This window comes from Microtus oregoni, unplaced genomic scaffold (assembly GCF_018167655.1).
Source record: "Microtus oregoni isolate MIOR12 unplaced genomic scaffold, Mior012 000023F_ref0000262, whole genome shotgun sequence".
NCBI classification, from domain to species: Eukaryota; Metazoa; Chordata; class Mammalia; order Rodentia; family Cricetidae; genus Microtus; species Microtus oregoni.
Genome location: NW_024543082.1, coordinates 19,803,095 through 19,822,822, shown reverse-complemented (window position 1 = coordinate 19,822,822; position 19,728 = coordinate 19,803,095). Strand labels below are relative to the sequence as shown.

The following is a 19,728-nucleotide window of genomic DNA, read 5'->3' as shown; positions in this document are numbered from 1 at the left end:
TCTCCTAGACAGCCATGTGGCTGAAGAAATAGACAGCACTGTCCCTGAAATACATCTAGGGCTTCATTTTAGTGGAGAATACCAATGTCTACAACAGAATCCCACCAACAAGTGGCAATCATAAGAAAGCTCAAAAGTCTAGGAATATATGCTGATGGGGGAAGAGTCTTCTGTTTTGTGTTAATTTCATTGGTTAAATAAAGAGACTGCCTTGGCCCATTTGATAGGCCAACCCTTAGGTGGGTGGAGTAAAAAGAACAGAATGCTGACAGAAAGAAGCTGAGTCAAGGAGTCGCCATGATTCTCCTACCGGACACAGACGCAGGTTAAGATCTTCCCTGGTAAGACACCTCGTGGTGTTACAGGGATATTAGAAATGGGTTAGATCAATATGTAAGAGCTAGCCAATAAGAGGCTGGAACTAATGGGCCAGGCAGTGTTTAAAAGAATACAGTTTCTGTGTAATTATTCCGGGGCATAAGCTAGTCATGTGGGCGGCCGGGTGCCGGGGATGCAGCCCCGCTGCTCCTATTACTACAATATGCCAAAGCTACCCTGGGGCCTAGCGGAAGCTGCTTATAGACAGCCCCTGGTGTAATGTCTTCTAAAAACAAGCCCTTCAGAAGGCTGAGTATGTATTTCCTGCTTTCCCTCTATGAAGCAACAAAGCCAAGGCAAATTTAAGGTCTCACAAATGACCTTTGATCTTTGGGATCCCAGAACAGTATGTGTGTAAAAACCAAACACATCAAGAGGGAGTTTTCCTCATATTAATCTCCCATCTCTGCCAGAAAGACGGCCCATTCTGCAGGAACATACAGTCTTTCCTATGTTCCAGCTCAGCATCGAGAGTTAGGAAGAGCAGTCAGGTGTCCACTGTCAGAAAGTGAACAAACCCAGTTCTTCTCTCCTAGACACTTTCAGTAGGGAAGAGTGAATGGGAAGGCTGAAAGATCCACAAAACAAGGATCTTCTCACAGGGCTGACTTTCTGAAACCCTCCCATCAGTTCACCAGGAACTTAAACTCGGGGCTAGAGAGGTGACTCAGCAGTTAGCAGCACAGGCTGCTCTTCCGGAGGAGCCAAGTTTAGTTCTCAGCACCCACAGCAGGCAGATCACAGATGCGTGTAACTCCAGCTCTAAGAGAGCTCTCTGGCCTTCACACACACACACACACACACACACACACACACACACACACACAAGAAAATCTAAAAAGAAAACCTAAGCATCTTCATTTCATTCCAGTGAGCCAAAGAGCCGAAAATGAGTCCTCCCAACAGCAGGCGGGGAACTGGCCCTTGATGGCAAACTGAGGAAGGCAGTGGTCATCCCCACTCTCCCAGTGACGGGTCTTGCTGCAGCACTCACCATCACATCTGCACTGCTGCTGGAAACGAGGCAGGCTACAAATACTGACTATATGATTTCTATAAATGTTGGCAGCAGCCAGACATTCAGAGTTGGCTATATACCTGGCATTCAAGAGACATGAAAACTACCAATTTCTGCCCACATAGACTGTCTGACATTACTACCATCTCTCTTACCTAAAACCCACACAGAAATTAGTTGTATCCAAGCCAACTTTCATTCTAAATGAGTGTCTGACTCTATGCCAGGGACAGGCATCGCTGAAGAAACTGCAAACACCCCCAGGCTCTCTCTAGTGAACCCCAGTAGAATATGGAGTCTAGTGTTCGTTAACAATAGATCTCTGGGGAGAGCAATGACAACCCTGGATGAATATGTGGCGCCTGTCTTCAGGAGAGCCCTGGCTAGTGGCGACTCTAAGGGTGGCCCCTGCTGCAAAGGACAGGGCTAATCCAGAGGTGGTGGTATTTCCTCTCAACGCTCACAAGCAGGCACAAAAGGGAAAATGCAGCACTGTTTCCCATCTCTGAGCAACAAGGCCAAGGCAAATTTAAGGTCTCAGAAATTATCTTTGATCTGGGATCCCAGAACAGTACATGTGTAAAAACCAAAGACGTCAAGAAGGAGCAGAAAGACAGCGCATTCTGCGGGAACACACAGTCTTTCCTACGTTACAGCTCTGGGACACAGAGGAGCAGCGCAGCGTCGGGAGTTAGGAAGAGCAGTCAGGTGTCCATTGTCAGAAAGCGCACATACCGGTTCTTCTCTCCTAGACACTTTCAGTAGGGAAGGGGGAGCAAGCAGCAATGTGGATGTGGGAAGCTGTCAGTCACCCCAAGAGCTCATGCCAGGCGCATGTTCCCATTGTGTGCTATAAACCTACAGCACTAGATATACATGAATAATAAAAAATCAAGCCCTTGATATTAATCAGCCTCCCTAGGCAGGAGGGGGTAGCATGTTCTCCCAGGACAGTCTCCTCCCGTCCAGCCACCATCACCCACCAGTGTGCTAGCACCTCACCAGGTGAAATGGGAAGGAGGAAAGAAATTAATGTTTGTTAGCATTAGAGTAAATCTAAAATGATCCATCAGCAAACACTCGTCACTTAAACTGCTGCCCACTGCACACAGCGTAGATAGTAAGACGAGATGACCAGCATCGAGCCTCTTGTCACCCCCGGTCCTGAGGAGAAAGGTCTGTCACTAAGAACTTCTATAACTGTACACACCGATTGTCTTAATAATATTGGCTTCAATGTTCTGATCTACAGGCTGCTTCACGGCCTTCCTCAGATGGCCCTCATGGCTGCTCCAGGAGGTAGCTAGGCAGCAGAGGCCCCCATCAGAGGAACCTGAGACTCGGGAAAGCCGCTCTACCAAGGGGTCATATGGCTCTTAAGAACTGAGAGGAGGACTAGGAACTATCCTATGAACACTCCTCCTCAGATGAACAGGCAGAAACTCCTTCTACTGGCCTGTGCCTGAGTAATGCACATCCCTGACAGCTTCTGGTGACTGAGTCAGAAGGTGACCGGAAAGGAACGGCTCTACGCCTGCAGCTTCAGTATCAATATCCCTTAAGTTATGAAGTCAGAGGAAATGACCTTTTCTTCAGTCCTGTCTTCAAACCTGAGCACGGCCCTACACGTCTGAGAAGACGGTGATGAAGATGAACCCTTCGTGGATACCGAAGTGTGAAATGGACAGGACAGAGAAAGGAGTATCCCTCAGGCTGCACGGAAGGCACTTCAGACAATGTCCTCAGCAGGGGCGTGGGCAGTGTGTGCGCCCAGGGTGGAGAACTGGTACCAATTGCGCAGGAAGCCCCTGTTGTACTGGCCTGTGTCCACGATGAGCCCACAGAGGAGCCGGCGGCCCGTCTTCTGCCGAAGGGCCTGCTGGACTTCCCTCTCGGTCACATTGTAGCTGATGTTTATCAACTGGATGAGGAAGATGTAGGCCATGCCAGCGGTGATGATCACGGAGTACCACACACAGGTGAAGGACAGAGCCGAGCTGTGTTGGAGAAGGAAGCCTTTCTGAACATCTGTACTCTTTAGTAAGGACCTGAGCATCCTCTCCTCTGATTAGAGGATATCACAGTAGCTTCAGAATACCAATGCCCAGTTGAACCTTTTAGATTTTCCTTTGGATTCTTAGTACATAGTTTCCCAGCATGTTATATTTAGCAAAGGCTGTTTCATTATACTTTGTAGCACTTGTTCAATAAATGAGCAATTCCTAAGCTGTGTCTAACTCAGGAGGAAATAGAGGTTCCAGGAGGTCATTACTGCTGTGCTCTAGGAAGTTGGAGAAAGAAATCTAAGAACAGGGCTATGTTCTGTCTACAGTCTAGCGCTAACTGAGTACTACAAGGACAACTCTCAACATTAACAGCCCTTTATGTATATGTAGGAGCCAGGCTGGAGCTATGGCACAGGGTTTCAGAGTGCTTGCTGCGCTTCCAGAAAACATGAGGTCAGTTCCCAGCACCCTAGTAAGTTAGCTCAAACCACCTGTGACTCTGGTTCTAGGGACTTGTATGCCCCCTTCTGGCCTCTGGGAGCAGCCACATATACTTGACATTTGTAAATTAAATAAAAAATTTCAAAAATAAAAAAAGAGCTATAGGAACCTAATATTTCAAACTAAATCACACAGGGCAGGAAAACATCTTCAAGGCTCATTCACAAACTATGGGCTGGGGGCTGTCTCTCAGAATAATCAAAGATCAGGCCATGTTCATTTACACATGCACGGTGAAGAGTTAGCTGGGAAGAAACCACAGACTCTTCATGTGTGAAGTTAAACAGGACCTCACAGATTACAAATCTGAAAGTTCACCATGAGCTGAGGGGACAGCAATCACCACATAAAGTGGGGTGAGACATAATGGTGGGACTGGGCACCTCCTTCACCCCACGAAGCAAACAGACACTTTGCATTACTTATCACCCTTGTGTTGGCCAAGAATTTCAGAGTGACTATCCATATGTCTAAAGTATAAAGTTACCACAAGGAGAGAGGGTTAATAATCTCTCTAAAATACCTGCAATGTCCAAACCTAGAGTAGGGAGCTCTGATCTCTGCAAAGACTAATGAGGACTAACAACACACAGGGTGTCTGGGTAGCAGAAGCAGAAGCTGCTCTGAGAACAAGGAGTGAGAAGGAAGAAAAGAACCAAACCAGAGGCCATAGAGCGCCCATGCTGAGGGAAGGGGGAAGGAACAAACAGTATGGGCAAGGAGCACCCTTGGTGTGGGGGGATGGGAGTGATGAGACATTCTTGGTGTGTGGGGGGAACACTGTTGGGGGGGGCAAGAGCACCCTTCATGTGTGGGGGTGGGAGGAGCAGGACACACATGAGCATGGAAATCTGCAGTTTATAAATGGGTTCCCACCTAATGATGCCTGGGGAACCTTGACCTAGAAAACACAGTAATCATGAGTGGTGAACAAACCATGAGAGGTTAGAGAGAAGAGAAAGGTTACAGAGATATGAGCAACTCTCCAAAGGATCCAGCTGCGACCTCAGGCACACAGGAACTTCTCAGCTGCGGGAGTTCCTGGTAAAGCCAAAGCCTGTTTGTTTGCCTGTTGAGACAGGGTCTCTCTATGTGGCCCTGGCTGTCTTGGAATGTGATTTGTAGAACAAGCTGTCCTTGAACTCTGAGATATGCACCTGCTTCAGCACCCCAAGTGCTCGGATTAAAGGTATATGCCATCAATGATGCTTCTGACATTATCCCAGAACACACCCATCACCACTGCACAGCTTTGATTGCAATTTTAGGGATGTCCAGCATCTCCAAAGCCTGCCCTATGCTTGACTGAAAACAGCTAACTTAAGAGCAAATAATGGTCTGTTTCTGGCAACAATTATTTCTTCCTCACTGACCCTCTTAACAGAATGTTCCATAACTTACCTGTAATTTGCGTAAACTCCAGGACAGTAGAAGAGGGCTGTAAAGAGGCTTCTGTCCCTACAAATGGTGTTCAAGGTCAGCGATATCCCGTACACCGAAGTGAGCAAGAAGATCAAAAGGGCAAGTATAAATGCTTGATGATTTGATTCTCCAACGCAGCTGTTTATCCTCAAAACAGCAGAGGGGGAAAACACATTTGAAAATGTCTCATATAACCCACACGATATACAAGAAAGCCTTTAAAATAGAGACAGTAGGACGTTCAGTTATGAAACCCTAAGTCATCTTAGGTTTCAGTTTAGGGAAATAAAACCCTGTCTGCTGTGTGACAAAGTCTTATATTCTCTATGGAAAAGTAGAACCATTATCCCTTAGTCTGAAGCCATGACTAATCAAAAAAGCAGAACCCAGCTAGCAAATCTACCCATCTAAATATAGTGCTTATACATACATAAACATGCATAGGCACATATGGGTTTTTATGTAGTACTGGGGGTTGAACCTGGTTCACTGTGCGTATTAGGCAAACACTCTACCATTGGGCTGTACCCCTAAGCCCTGATCCTAAATATTAATAAGTGAGGTCGATCACCCAGATATGAGGAAAGTTGAGACTAAGCAGTATGAAAACTTTAAAGGTGCAGTCAGAAACACTGCACAAAACTGGAAACTGTTCACTGTGCATGAGAGCAACAAAAGGACTCGGTGCAGTTAAAACTGTGCACAGCATGGAGAACAGGATATTAGGAAGCAGGTCGGGTTAAAAAAAAAAAAGGCCCTATGTCATGGCCTCTGTGAAGGCAGGGTACACAGGTCAGCTCTCTTCTGCCCAAGCATCCCAGGATGCTCAGTGGCCAGAGGTTTCAGATTCTACAAACGAGGACCTAGAAATGGCCAACACACTTGCATGCACAAGCACCCATTGGGGATAAATGAAAAGTTCATGTGTTAAACTAAAAACAACCCTTTACACCTAAAGACAAGTCCCAGAAAAGAGGTGTCCCTGTCCTAAGGCCATGCACTTGGCCATTTCAATGCCCCCCTAACCCCCAACCCCCCCACCCCCCGCATTTCCGGCGCTCACTCTCTCCGTTCTCTGCAGGCCTAAGGTGTAGTTCCTTAGACAGAGCCCCTGAGAGCAGCACAGGCGCACACCTGCTGCTGACAGCATTCAGAGCTGAGTCCTGCTTGCTCCCTTCAGCTCAGCATCACCCAGAGGGGCCTGTTGCCACCAGCCAGCTTGAAGGTACAAAACAAAGTCTATCTCCGGGCAGAAAACCAATTAAGGGATATCTGATAAGACCTCAACTACAATGGTGTATGGCAATCCCTGTTTGCAAAAAAAATGATTAAGGGTGTACAGCCAGAAAACAGTAGTCACCTGGAAACAGGAACCACGTGTGCTCATAGGCGAGCATGTACGTGTGTACACTTACGTGTGGAAACAGAGGTTGATGTTGGTGTCTTCCTCAAACATTCTCCACCATATTTTTTGAGTCAGGGTCTCTCATGGAACCAACAACTTGCTAATCCAGCTAGACGGGATGGCCTGCAAGCCCCAGTGATCTTCCTGCCTCTGCCTTCCCAGTGCTGGGATTGAAAGCACATGGCCTTTGTATTCGGATGCTGAGGGACCCCGGGTCCTCATGCTTGCATAGCAAGGATTCTACGAACTTAGCCATCTCCACAGCCCCTGATAAATTATTCTTCTTTTTTCAATCCACCAAAAAAAAAAAAAAAAAAAAAAAAACTGGAAGGAAAAGGGGGAGGGTGGGGAGCCACTCCCAAAGTTTTTCTGCTCATCCCTTCAGGAAATTGAAGGGACTAAATCTGTGAAACTCAGGAACCTGGTGACTAAGCGGGAACATCCTCACAGCCTACAAATATCTACAAGGTGTAAAACTGGGGAAAGAGACGTTTCAGGACAGCACAGAGGAAGATCAAATATGGGTAGCCTATGAACTTATTTTCAGAGCTTCCAGATTTTTCCAACATACCAGACACAATGATGATCCATTCTCCTTACACAGATGCCACATATCCGGCAGTGCCATGCCCGGGCGGGCCGTACTAGCTGACACTTGGCACACCAGTCCTCCTTCACCTTGGCAGGGCTGTCAAGTGCCACCCTGGAGGAGCCTTTAATATCATCCTTCAGCGTGCGGTTGTTGAGGCTCCCTGAGGGATCTGTTCCAGGGAACCCTTTGGTCTTCTCTTGCCCTTTTTTGATCAGGCATTCGATTTGGCTGTTGCTGGGGCATTTGTCACTGCAAGCTGGATTGCTGAGGTAGCCTGGATCCTTCTTGGCTCGGTACAAGGCTAAGAGTATTAGGAATAACCCGAAGGTAAGGAGAGCCAGCTGGGTGGGCCCTACCCGCCCTTTGGGGACCACTTCCCGCAGGAACACATAGTACATGTAACCCAGTGAGAATAGTCCAAGGCTGAGGAAAAACAGTGTCTGCTCTTTCCTTCTGTGAGTGAGGTAGTAGTACCAGAGCGCCAGCACGGGAAGGGAGGTCAGAACCACCACCCCCAGCAGGAAATGCCAGGAAGCCACGTGAAGGAAAACTGGCAAAAGCACGAGTGGAGGGACGATGCTAATATTAACTTTTCTGGCTCCTCTAAGCCAAGGAATTCGGAGGCGATCAGAAATTGTATCTGTGATTCTTTCGCAAGTCTCTGGCCGCATTGATTTACAGGTAAGCCATCTATTCAGAGAGAGCAGAACAATGTGCTTCACAGGGATTTGGTGAATTAAAAACTACAGGGCCCCAGATGTCAAACAGCAGCATAAATGATAGAACACTAAAAGCCAACATTTCATTCCCTCGCTGCTAAGCCAAGCTTTTCAGATTCAAGTATCATTTTTTTTGAATAGGAAGATGATGTTTATAACTGTAACAACCAGCATTCTTCCTTAAATACACAGGTATATGCACATATTCCACACAAATGTCTAGACCTGAGTGGGTAGGCAGACACTCAAATGAATCTTTTTGTAAAAGTTGACAGTGAAAATTCAAAAAGTATTACATAAGTGGCAGTGCTCTTCCAATGAACTTGGAAAAGCCCAGGGGACGGACACCAAAGGGGCCTAGCGGAACGGTGTGGTCTGTACTTAGCCTGGTCAGCTGGTAAAGAAGGAAGGCGCTGTTGCAGCCAAGAGAAACGGATGCAGCTCAAAGCCTGCCCTGCGCCCCGGAGGAGCCAGGCTGTGACAGACAGGTGGCCACATAAGCAGGGACTAAAAAGAACTGTGTCTGCTGACTCTGCACAGCTAGGCAGGCTGCTGTTTAAATGCTCCACTTTTAAAACCTAATCCTCAACACATGAGCACGAGGTGATGAGGCTGGTGGGCATGGTGGCTCACACCTTTATTTACAGGTGCATGAAGGCCTGAGGCAGGAGGATTACTGATCCCGGCAACTTAAGGTCAGAGTCAACAATACAGTGAGGCCTTCAGGGGGGTGGTCTTGTAAGAGGTGATTTGGTCATGACAGGAGTCCTCATGAATGGGATTAGACCCTTTATAAAGGAGGCCAAAGGAGCCTATTGATTTCACCGCATGAAGACGTGGCACGAACACACCATGTATGAAGCAGATGGCTTCGTGTCCTAGAGTTTTGTGGAAGGGTAATGGGACTAAATATTGATAGAAACCTCTAATCAAAGTGTCCAGGGTTTCTGCACAGTTTCTCTTGGATGCTTATGTTCATATGAGAGGCTGGGAGGTGGCTCGGTGGGCAAAGCGCTTGCCATACAAACATGAGGACATGGGTTTAGATTCCCGGTCCCTGTGTAAAAAGGCAGGTGTGATGGTATGTGTTTGTAACCCCAGCACTAAGGAGGTGGACCTCCAGAGTTTACTGGCTATACACTCTATCCAGTCAGTGAGCTCCAGATTCAGTGAAGAAAACTTGTTTCAGAAATTAGGGTGGTGGATCTATAGCATAAGACATCTGACACATCTTCTTTCAGCTACACATAAATACATATACAAGCAATAATTAATAATAATAATAATGGTGACTTTAGGGGCTAATAAGGGTAACTTCAGTTGACAAAGTATTTGCATGACAGCAAGAGGGCTGAGTTTGCATCCCCAGCACCCATGTGAAAATCTGGACAAGGGGCTAGCAAGATGACCCAGCGGATAAGGGTGCTTGCCACCATGGCAGATGACTTGAGTTATGCTGTGAATACCATTGGTTTGGGGCCTGCGATAGGGTAGAACAGAGCTAGGCAGGGAAAACTAAACTGAATGCTGGGAGAAGGCAGAGTTGAGAGAAGCCATGCAGCCACTGCCAGAGACAGACATGCTGTAACCTTGCCGGTAAGTCACGAGCCTCATGGTAAAATATAAAATAATGGAAATGGGTTAAATTAAGATGTAAAAGCTAGCCAACAAGAAGTTAGATCTAATAGGCCAGTGATTTAATTAATACAGTTTCTATGGGGTTATTTCGGGAGTCTGGGCAGCCGGGAAAAACACAAGCGACCTCCATACTACAAGGGTCCACAGGGTAGAAGGAGAAAACCAACTCTGGCAGGTTGTCTTCTGACCTATGCATAAAAACCATGGGACATACATTGGCTATACAAGCACATACATTATAAAAACAGAGAGGCATGGTTGTGTGAGCTTATATTCCTAGTGCTGCTGGGCAGGCAGCTGCAGACAGGAGATTCCTGGAGATTGCTGGTCAGCTAGTCTGGCCAACTGAGGAAGCCTAGGCTCAGTGAGAGGCACAGTCTGAAAAAATACAGCAGAAAAACAACTCAGAAAGACACCTGACACCAACCACTGTCCACAAGGAGCCCACACGTGTACATCCACATACAACACATGACCTTACAGACATCATGTTTACAACCAGGCAGTGGTGGCACATGAGAGGCAGGACAGTCTCTGTGAGTTCGAGGCCAGCCTGGTCTACAGAGCAAGTTCCAAGACAGCCACGGCTACACAGAGAAACCCTGTCTTGGAAATGTCTCAGAAAACCAACAGACAAAACCAAAGCAAAAGACACAATGTAAAACCAAAGGGCAAACGGCACCTCAAGATCTGGAAAGTTCTCAGCCTTCTTAGCTTGTTTATACAATAACAACTGTGGGGGCTGGAAAGATGGCTCAGTGGTTAGGAGCACCGACTGCTCTTCTAGAGGACCCTGGTTCAGTTCCCAGCACCCACATGGCAGCTCACAATAACAGCTGGGAAAGCCTGTGTGAAAAGAGTCCATCATCAGATGACAATGGCTCAGCCCTGTGCTGTTAATCAAGACAATGGGAGGATGACCCTTAAAGCAGTTGAGACTGCGGTTGTATTCCTATCATAAGCTTAGAATGCTTGGGCCTTGAGGGCACCATGGTTTGAGAGCAAGTGGCTCAGAACACCCCTGAAATCTCAGGGCTCACTGGTAGTCACATAAAGTCTCTGCTTCCTACAGTCTGGTGTAGTGTCTTACAGAAACCCCAGGTGTGGTTCCTGAAAAGCCAGGTACAGTGGAGATTGCAGCGGCCACTACTTTCAAGGACACCAATGGTAAACTTGGGTGGCATCGTATGTTCCCAATTCTACAGCCTCACAGAATACAGGAGTTGTGGGGACATGGTTATATGCATATAAGTGTCAAAGAATGTTCCAGAGTGCATCAAGGCCAAGGCTAAGAAGTGCCACAGAGTGGAGTCACCCCACAAAGTCCTCACTAGGGTGTTGTCTTGTGTACTCATGGGCCTGGGACCACGGCACAGAACCTCACTAGGCAATGCCTGGTAAAGCTGCAGGCTAATAACTGACCAAGACCCCAGAATGGTGGACCTAGCAGCACACCATCCCTGTGCAGGAACGAGACTCTGACCCATGAGAACTGAGTCGTGAGCTGCACCCACAGGAGCCCAACTTTCAGATCTGTGTGTCTGGAAGGTAGGCTTATAGTTAAGACTTGCGTTGTTACACAGAAAAACCCTGTCTCCAAAAAAACAAACAGAAAAAGACTTGTCATTTGCCCTGTGGGAATGGGACCTGTCCTCCCCTTTTTCTTTCCCATTTCCCATTTCTCATTTTTTGCCATGGAAATGTCTTTTCAATGAATGTTTCACTATTGTGTTTTCAAAGTACGTAACTGTTATTTCTTCTCTGTTTATGTGTACATGTGTTTTGCCTGCATGTATATATGTGTATCGTGTGTGCCTCGTGACCACTGAGGTCAGAGGAGGTGTTGGATCCCTTGGGACTGGAATTATAGGCAGCTGTAAGCTGTCATGTGTATAGTGGGAATTGAACCTTGGTCCTCTGCAGCAGCAGGAAGTGCTCTTTGCCTCCCTTCTGCCCACAGCCTGTTACCCACAGGCCTGAAGCTGAAGGACACTGTATGGGTTAGACAGTGCCACTCAGACCACTGTCCAGACTTAACATGTCTATGCCGACACTTGCACAATTAAACATTTGAGGCTGTTGGGATGTAAGGAACGTCTTTTGATTGTAAAGATACTCATTGGTGGGACCAGAGGTAGACTGCTAAGATTTAAATATTTGTGGCCCACTAAAGTTCATTTAGTTCAAACCTAATCCACATCTTATTATAGGATCTTATTAAGAGGCAGGGCTCTTAGGAAGTGATGAAGTCAACAGGGTGGAGCAGGAATGAGATTAACATCCACACAAAAGATCAAGGCAGGCAGGTCATCCATCCCTTTTGCCATGTGGGGATGTAGCAAGATGATGCCATCTATGAGGAAGAGGGTTCACACCAGATACTAAATCTGCCAGCACCTTTGACCTTGGATTTCTCCACCTCCAGAACTGCAGGCTTCCTCATCTACCATCTGTACCCACTCTGGAGGATTTGGTCGCAGCAGCCTAAGTGGACTAAGACAAGCAAGAACGTTAAGGTAGGTTATGCAAAAATAACTTTAGACAGTTCTTTTGAGCAGGTCTGAACCGTAAAGTGAGTGGGAAATGATGACCTGGAGTCACAGAGCAGCAGGGTCAGGGGAAAGCGGGAAGCACAGCTGTCTCCAGGCCTCGAGGGCCAGAAGAGACCAAGAGTCAGCAAAGTTAATGGAGAAGCCACAGCCCTGAGTGACAGTTTCTCCAGCCATTAGTGCAAAGTGCTCTATTTTCTCAGTATGGATTTCAGACTAAGTCTAAAGAAGCTATATTTAAGGCTACCTATTTAAAAAGACTATAGAAAAAGACAAGGAACAATTATAAAGAGGTTATGGGCTTAAGAGTGAAGCTTGACAGGAGAGTGCTGTGGTCCCCAGGGAGAGCGTTTTCATGGCTAGACTAACAACCTACAGTGACTCTGTAACCAAAAGGGGCTGCTTCTGGGAAAAGTGTGTCCCCAACACCCCTCTTCCTCGCACATCATGCTTTCCATAAGTAGACGTTTAAAAATAAAGATTTAGAAAAAAAAATGGTGAAAACCAGTTCACTGTCGCTCGATACAAAATGGTTTTCACTAACGCTAAAAAGTCTCCCTCTAGATAGCAAGTTCCATCGATGAGATCCTGGTGAAGGTAAAGGCCAAAGATAAGACAACAGTACAGACAAGATGGTATTGTTGCTTACATAAAACAGTCCTCTCTGTGGGGCATACATGACCTTTCTCCCTGGAAACAAGGGGTGAACCAAGAGCAGAAAACAATCTTTCAACCTCCAAGACCCACGTGACCTAGCGGGAATGATGCCTTTCATGGGCTCCGCTAAGACCACTGGAAATGTAACAACTTCCTGGATTGTTCATTTAAACTTGCAGTTGGGCTGGTTTGTGCTCTTTATTTAACACATTTAATTTGCCTACTCTCCCTTGTTCTGCGTGTTCTCCCCATGCTCATCCTGTAAGAAGAAAACTGTTCAAGTCCTCGAGAACTGAACTGGACAGCCGTGGACTGCTACCTACCTCATTTTTACAAAATCCTCACACGACATCAAAAACTATTCTCTATTTTCGATCCTTTGGAATAGAACCAAGAGCAAATTCTAGCACTCTGGAAGGCAACCCTGAAAGAATACACGGTACATCTCAACAGCAGCAGTTGGGTCAGCATCTGAAAACTGTATGCTTACCTGTCACAGCCTTCATCGAGGTCTTGACAATCACACAAACAAGCAGCCACGTGGTTCTTTTCCCCATTTCGATCAATATACTCACAGCAGCACAGGGGCTCCAACTCAGGTTCTTCGGTTTTCTTTTTTTTTACTGGCTTCATACTGCCCTTCAGTGTTTGCACCTGTCACCATGAGCCATCAGAAGCTCTCAGAAGGCAAAGGCGGCAACAACTCAACTCACATCCTGTAAACACATCCTCGCTTGTGATTAACGCCAACGCCTGAGCAATAAAAAAATGAAAAGAAAGGGGGGGAGGGGTCCTGTTTCCATCAGGTTTTCCCGGCTCCGCGTGGCCTGAAAGAGGGCTCCTTGACTCCTGGGGCTCTGAGTGTCTTCACCTCCCTTCCTAGCCCAGAAGCACCTGGGTACCAACCGTTCCCATGGCGACAGCCGACCACGCGGCCCGGGACAGCAGGGCTAGGGCGGCCCAGTTCACCTGCGGGTGCCGGCTGGGTAGAGCCGGGCGGTCCCCACCCCGAGGCTGTGCGCCGTGGAAACTCACCCTCGCAGGTGCAGGCAGCGACGCCTCGGCGCTTCAACCATCCACCCGCCCCGGGCTGCCAGGAGTCCCCGGCAGCCCCGAGGTCTCCGTCCAGCCCACTCTAAACCAGCGCTCCGAGGGCGTGGGCGGGCCTGGAGAATGACCTTGGCTGAGAAGTTACCTGCCCTCCGACGGAGGCGGGGACCGGGAGGAGGACCGGCTCCTCTGGGCGCGGCAGCGTCTGGGACCCAGCACCGCCGGCTCGGGCGTGCAGGGTGGAGTCGCCCACCTGTCTGCACCGCCGGTGTGCGCGCGCCTGCCTTGCGATCCAGTCGCCCCCGGCCGCCGCTCCGCAGGTCGGCGCGCGCTTCCGGGTGCCCCGCCCCCGGCGCCGGGATCCCGCCGCCCCGCACGTGCGCCGCCTGCCCACGAGGCCCCTCCCCCGCCGCGCTCCGGGCCACCCCGCACCTGCGCCGGGCCCTCGGGGTGCAGCCGGGCTAAGGGATGGGACCTAGGCATTTGCGCGCTGCGGGAGTTGGCCGGCCACCAGCCGTCCTCCTGCGCCCGCAACAGGCGTTGGGTTCGATCTGCACCGCCGTGTTCTGGGGTGCCACCCCACTAGTCGCCCACCTCCCTTTAGGCCAGCTGCTGCTCCCAAGTCCCGGCTTATCCAACTTGCTCAGGCTCTTGAGTCCTGGAGGTTGGGTCTGCATTCCAGTCAGGCCTCTCTGGTACTTCTGCTTCAGTAGTGTGCATATTTGCAATGAAATTGCCCAGAGAGTCCTCTTTGGGTTTTATAGCTGCACAAATCAGTGAGAACTGTGGGCCTACCTCAGGCTTTCTAGGTTTGGTTTTTAAGCAGAAGCAGAAGAAAAATTACAACTTAGATATTTTGGGTTTTATTGAAGTCAGACTACATAACATTCAGATTTATTAAGTCTGCATACATATTTAGTCTTTTATCTACAAAGTAACGTTGGTAATCCTTGAGGTATATTATAAAGTAGTTTGAGAGAAACCACAAAAAAACATTCACTTCGACGGTTAACATTTTTCTAAATTTAACCATTTCAGATTTCTGATCCAGTCACTCCTGCTCTCAGCGAGAAACTTTGTATGTCCTTAACAAAAGCGAACAAAACGAACAGGAGTTACCACTCTGCACCCCCTCCAGGTAGATTAGTTGGGGTTCATCCAGAGAAACCCACTTCCCTCCAGTCCGTATTTTCTTTTTTTTTTTTAACAGGCATATCAAAAACTGTTGTCAGCAATGCCATTTGACTTTGGTGACATATTGCACTAAAGGTAATGGTTGTTCAAATAATAAGAATATATGTGCCAGGCAGTGGAGGCTCACACCTTTAATCCCAGTACTCGGGAGGCAGAGGCAGGCAGATCTCTGTGAGTTCGAGGCCAGCCTGGTCTACAATAGTGAGTTCTAGGACAGCCAGAGCTGTTGAGAAGCCCTGTCTAATATATATACGAAGAAAGGCCTCTAGAGAACAAAACAATTATGTCCTAGACTTTTCCTAAATCCTGGGGATTGGAGCTGATGTCAGGTCACAACGTCATGATTTTCACAAACCCCTTGTGCTGAGGCAACTGCCTGAGCAGCTTTCCTGAAATCCCGAGTTTGTGCCTCTCAACTTCAGCCAGTGTGCAAGGACCCCACAGTCTTTATTGTAGCCCAGCGTGTAACTTGCCAACGACACAGCCTACACACATGTGTAGAGAATGAAACTATATAGCAGCTACTGAAAAAGGATGGATTATTTTCAACCAGGTGGGTCACTTCCATCATCGGGCCCTGCTAGGCTGAATCCAAGCATAGTTCATGGATTCATTTGCTCTTTCATGAAATGCCCAGATTTTATCATAATCTTCTGGCTTCTAAAACTAAAAATAGTTCACTCTGAGGTATCCTACACCTCATCTCTGGTACATATAAGATTGTGTGTGTGTGTGTGTGTGTGTGTTCCTTCATTAAGATACAACATGGCCCATGAATCTTTCAGACAACACAGAGTTTCAAAGGGTTTGACCACTGACCCTGCATGCCAAATCAATGAAGAGACTGTAGCATTTAAAGATACAAACTTGGAATGTTTGTGCCTAAAAAAAAAAAAAATGTTTCTGTAGCTTTTGGGGCTCTTAAACTCAGTGATGAACACAACTCACAGACCACTGGGCACACAGGGCCTCTGTGCTAACAGATAAATTTAGAAGGTCAAGTTACAAGCCTCAGCATAGGAAAAAATGCCGCCGTGCCCAGGGTGTCTCCCTTCCCTTTTGTGTCACAGATTTCAATTCCAAAATATATTTCATGGTTCACTGGAGAAATTCACAGCTTAAAAATATCTATAAGAAGTGAAAAGATAGAGTCTTAAGGCTATTGGAGAGAAACCACTTGGTAAGTGTTATTTAAATAAGGCTTTCCTAGTAGAAATCCAGACATAAAATATCAGAACTGTTCTCGTGACAGTGACAGCCTCCATCCTCGGTCCCTTCCAGGTCCAGGTGTCCGATTTCCGCAGCTCGGCGCTAGCTCTCCACAGCCGCCCCAGTCTTGTTCTTGTTTAGTAAATCGAAGGTCTTCTGAAGCATAACGAGTGAGCTCTTCAGCTGCAAACAACATGACCAAAAATTCAGACTGCAATTTTTACTGCTACTTCACTCCAAAGGTTTTTTCTTTATGTTGATGCTCAAATAGAACTTGACCATCCAGTACCTGATTCTGCTGCATGAACAGGTGCCGGAGGGTCTCGTTGTGTGTATTTGCTCTTACTCTTTTGGCTCTTTTTGGTCTGACTTTTGGGGGGTCCCACCACCCAGCTCCCAAATCCCACACAGAGGCTTAGTCCTAGTTTTGAGTGCCTGGCCTTCGCTTGACTTGTTTCTTACCAGTTTTTCTTAAATTATCCCGGGCTACGTTTTGCCTCTGGGCTTTTTCCTTTTCTTCTGTGTATCTTATTTTCACTCTGACCGCAAGGCTGCCTATATGGGTGAGTGGCCCCTGATGTCCTCCTCCTTCTCCTTGTGCTCTTGTTGTGCTGTCTTTCTTCCCAGGTGTCTCCTCCTATTTATTCTCTGCCTGCCAACCCCGCCTACCCTTTCTCCTGCCTGGCTATCGGCCATTCAGCTCTTTATTGAACCATCAGGTGTTTTAGACAGGTGAAGAATCAGAGCTTCACGGAGTCAAACAAATGCCTCATTAACAAGAGTAACACACCTTAAAATAATTTTCCATAATGAGGGCAGTTCTTTCGAGAAAGTCTGTCTTACTATCTAAAGGGAACGCCTTGGTTTCCTAGAGGTTTCTCAAGGCTCAGTGGTCTCTTCACACTCCCCTCAACACCTCGAGCCCTGCGGCTAAGCCATCTAGCATCCTCTCCACAGTCCTAAAACTTCCCCATACCACCGACCCCATAGAAGTTTCCCGAAGACCCTGTCTCTGAACTCCGGGATCACTATCCTACCTCAGATTTCCATCCTCCTTTTAAAAACAAAAATTGACTTCTCTGATAAAATTAAAAGCAACATGAGACCAAGAAACATATCTTATTCCTTACTGTATTCGCTCATGTGTTCATTCAACAAACCTGGTGTGTCTGTTTCATGCTGGACACAATGCTAAGTGTGGAGTGCATAATGCTGAGCCAAGATGTTCCTAGACCTAGCCACGAAGAGCACAGGGGTTCAGCACAGCACGATTTATAGATGGGGTTATTGAGAAAGAAGGAAAGTTTCCCTTCTTTACAAGGCATGGTCATCCACCGAGAGGAAAGCATGAGAGAGAAGTGAGAATGATGAGGAGGCAGGGGAGAGTTACTAAGCAACCATAGAGAAGGTCCATCTAAAGACAGCCCAGCTGAGGACCTGCCCATTCACACCCCTGAGGACTGGCCTACCTGTTCCAACATCACTATGGAATCTTGGAGCACTCCTTTTAAACGGTGAGCCTGATCTTTGTTCTTTTGAATATTTTCTGTTCTTGAGAACCTATCAGCGACTAAACTGGAAGAGAAAAAAAATTCTAAAAATGGTGAAAATAGCTGCTGACCTTATTTATAGAAATTATTGTGTCCCATGGATTGCAAACAAAGCACATCAAAGCTGCCACCACCACAAAAAAATAAAATAAAAAGTAAAATAAAACTAAGCACGTGTGACTATAAGATATAGCAGACCAGAATTCCTAAAATTAAATTTCCAGTGACAAAGAAACAGGTGGCAACAACAGGCAGGGCTGGGGAGGGGAACTTACTTTAAAGATCTCTCTTCGTGGAGGTGAAGCCGGTAGAAGGACTGAGCGGCATGTTCTATCTTTGACAACTTCAGAAACAGCGTCACGTTCAGCAGAACTAGCAACAGCAAACTGAGCAGAACCAATGACAGCTCGTTAACCCGCACTGAGCTGCACTGCAGGCTGCAGAGGCGGCCGGGCACCCAGGTGGTAGAGGCAGGAGGATCTACTGTGATTCAAGACCACAGACAACCTGGGCTACAAAGCCAGACCCCGCCTCCTCCTCCACCTCCCCAAATGAAGAAAATAAACAATATATATGCCAAAGCTCCCAACTCTATATGATCTAGGTGATTTTCTAGTTATTTAAATCGTCCCCATTTCGTTCTATAAAATAATTATCTTCAAGTATTCCATGGCTATGTAATGGGATAGCGATGGAACCGACTAGAGTGGTGAGAACAGCCCTTCAAGAATCTCAGCTCACAGGTCGCCTCTGACCCCCGGCCTCTCTTCTCTGCTGGAACCCAGCCAGTGCTGCGCAGCTACGGGTTTAGAATCTACCAGGTAAGCTTTCAGCGTCTATTTTTGTGTTATGTTGGCTTAAGCAATTACACACCCATAATACTGCATTTTAGAAGTGAAATGAAGATCAATATGCTGCTGATTTTAGGGACATCACAATGTTATCTTTTATTCCCAGTAGAAGCAAAAATGTGCATATATATGTATATATACATATATGCGTGTGTGCTGAATATATATTTGCATATTCAGCAAGTATATATGTATCTATATATTCAGCAAGACTTTCTTCTTGTTAATCTTGAATAAAGGAAGTACCAGATAAACCCTAATATATATTAATAATGATAAATATAAAATTTTTACATGCAAATGTAATGTTGTGTTTTTAACAGCAGACTTTCAAATTAATATAGACCTCATTACATATGTATATAAACTGGCAAGTAGTATCATATGTCTTCACTTATTTTGTTTTGTTAAAAGATTTATGTACCTCACATTGGACATATTGGGTCTGAGGGTATAGCTCAGTGGTAGAGTACTTATGTAGCATGAACAGAACCCTGGGTTTGATTCCAGAGAGCACAGAAAATTAAAAAGTATATAGATACATATGGTGTGTGAAAAACTAAAAGTAACAGGAGAATCAAATCTGTGAAATTATCATGGCACTGAAGTGATGTATGTGGACACACACATACATACATATTTCCAGATTTGAATATAAATGCATTTTTCTACAAAGTAATATAATGGTATTTGTCATTCAAAACTAAACTGATTTAATTAGAATCTGAAAACCTTTCCTAAAACTCAAAGGGAAATCTGAGAGCAGTGGTGTATGCAGGGTATCCCAGCATAAAGGAGGCTGAGGCAGGAGGATCACGAGATAGTTCAAGGGTAGCCTAGACTTCATAGTAACAAAAAACACACTAATGAGGATAACAAAGTATTTCCTGCTTGTTCTGAGATCTGTAGTAAGGAAAACAGCTAAGAGCCTCATTCCAAAATTATCACCCAGTCTGTCACTGGTCAGAACCATTTATACCATCAAGGGG

At 46.6% G+C, this 19,728-nt stretch overlaps 2 protein-coding genes across 8 annotated transcripts in view; both read right to left on the bottom strand.

Moving 5' to 3' along the window:
• Positions 1-416: 416 nt before the first annotated feature.
• Zdhhc23 (zinc finger DHHC-type palmitoyltransferase 23) lies at positions 417-14,308 on the bottom strand. 4 transcript variants are annotated; one of them, XM_041673298.1, is made up of 5 exons: positions 14,081-14,308; positions 13,461-13,638; positions 7,302-8,012; positions 5,305-5,472; positions 417-3,393 (listed from the first exon to the last, which is right to left on the bottom strand). In XM_041673298.1, the coding sequence occupies exons 3-5, from the start codon at positions 7,991-7,993 to the stop codon at positions 3,126-3,128; spliced, it is 1,128 nt and encodes a 375-aa protein (XP_041529232.1). In that variant the 5' UTR covers positions 7,994-8,012; positions 13,461-13,638; positions 14,081-14,308; the 3' UTR covers positions 417-3,125. The 4 variants fall into 4 exon arrangements, with proteins under 4 accessions (XP_041529232.1, XP_041529230.1, XP_041529229.1 ...); XM_041673296.1 differs by having other exon boundaries at positions 13,376-13,638; positions 14,081-14,307; XM_041673295.1 differs by lacking the exon at positions 14,081-14,308 and adding an exon at positions 13,921-14,062 and having other exon boundaries at positions 13,376-13,638.
• Positions 14,309-14,782: 474 nt separating this feature from the next.
• The window catches only part of Gramd1c (GRAM domain containing 1C), an 80,034-nt gene continuing 75,088 nt past the window's right edge, over positions 14,783-19,728 (bottom strand). For all 4 annotated transcript variants that reach the window (XM_041673403.1, XM_041673404.1, XM_041673406.1 and 1 more), the window contains 3 exons: positions 18,164-18,274; positions 17,808-17,913; positions 14,783-16,521 (listed from right to left, as the gene is read on the bottom strand). In XM_041673403.1, the coding sequence (XP_041529337.1) occupies positions 16,441-16,521; positions 17,808-17,913; positions 18,164-18,274 (298 nt within the window). In that variant the 3' untranslated portion in view covers positions 14,783-16,440. The remainder of the gene's footprint in view (positions 16,522-17,807; positions 17,914-18,163; positions 18,275-19,728) is intronic.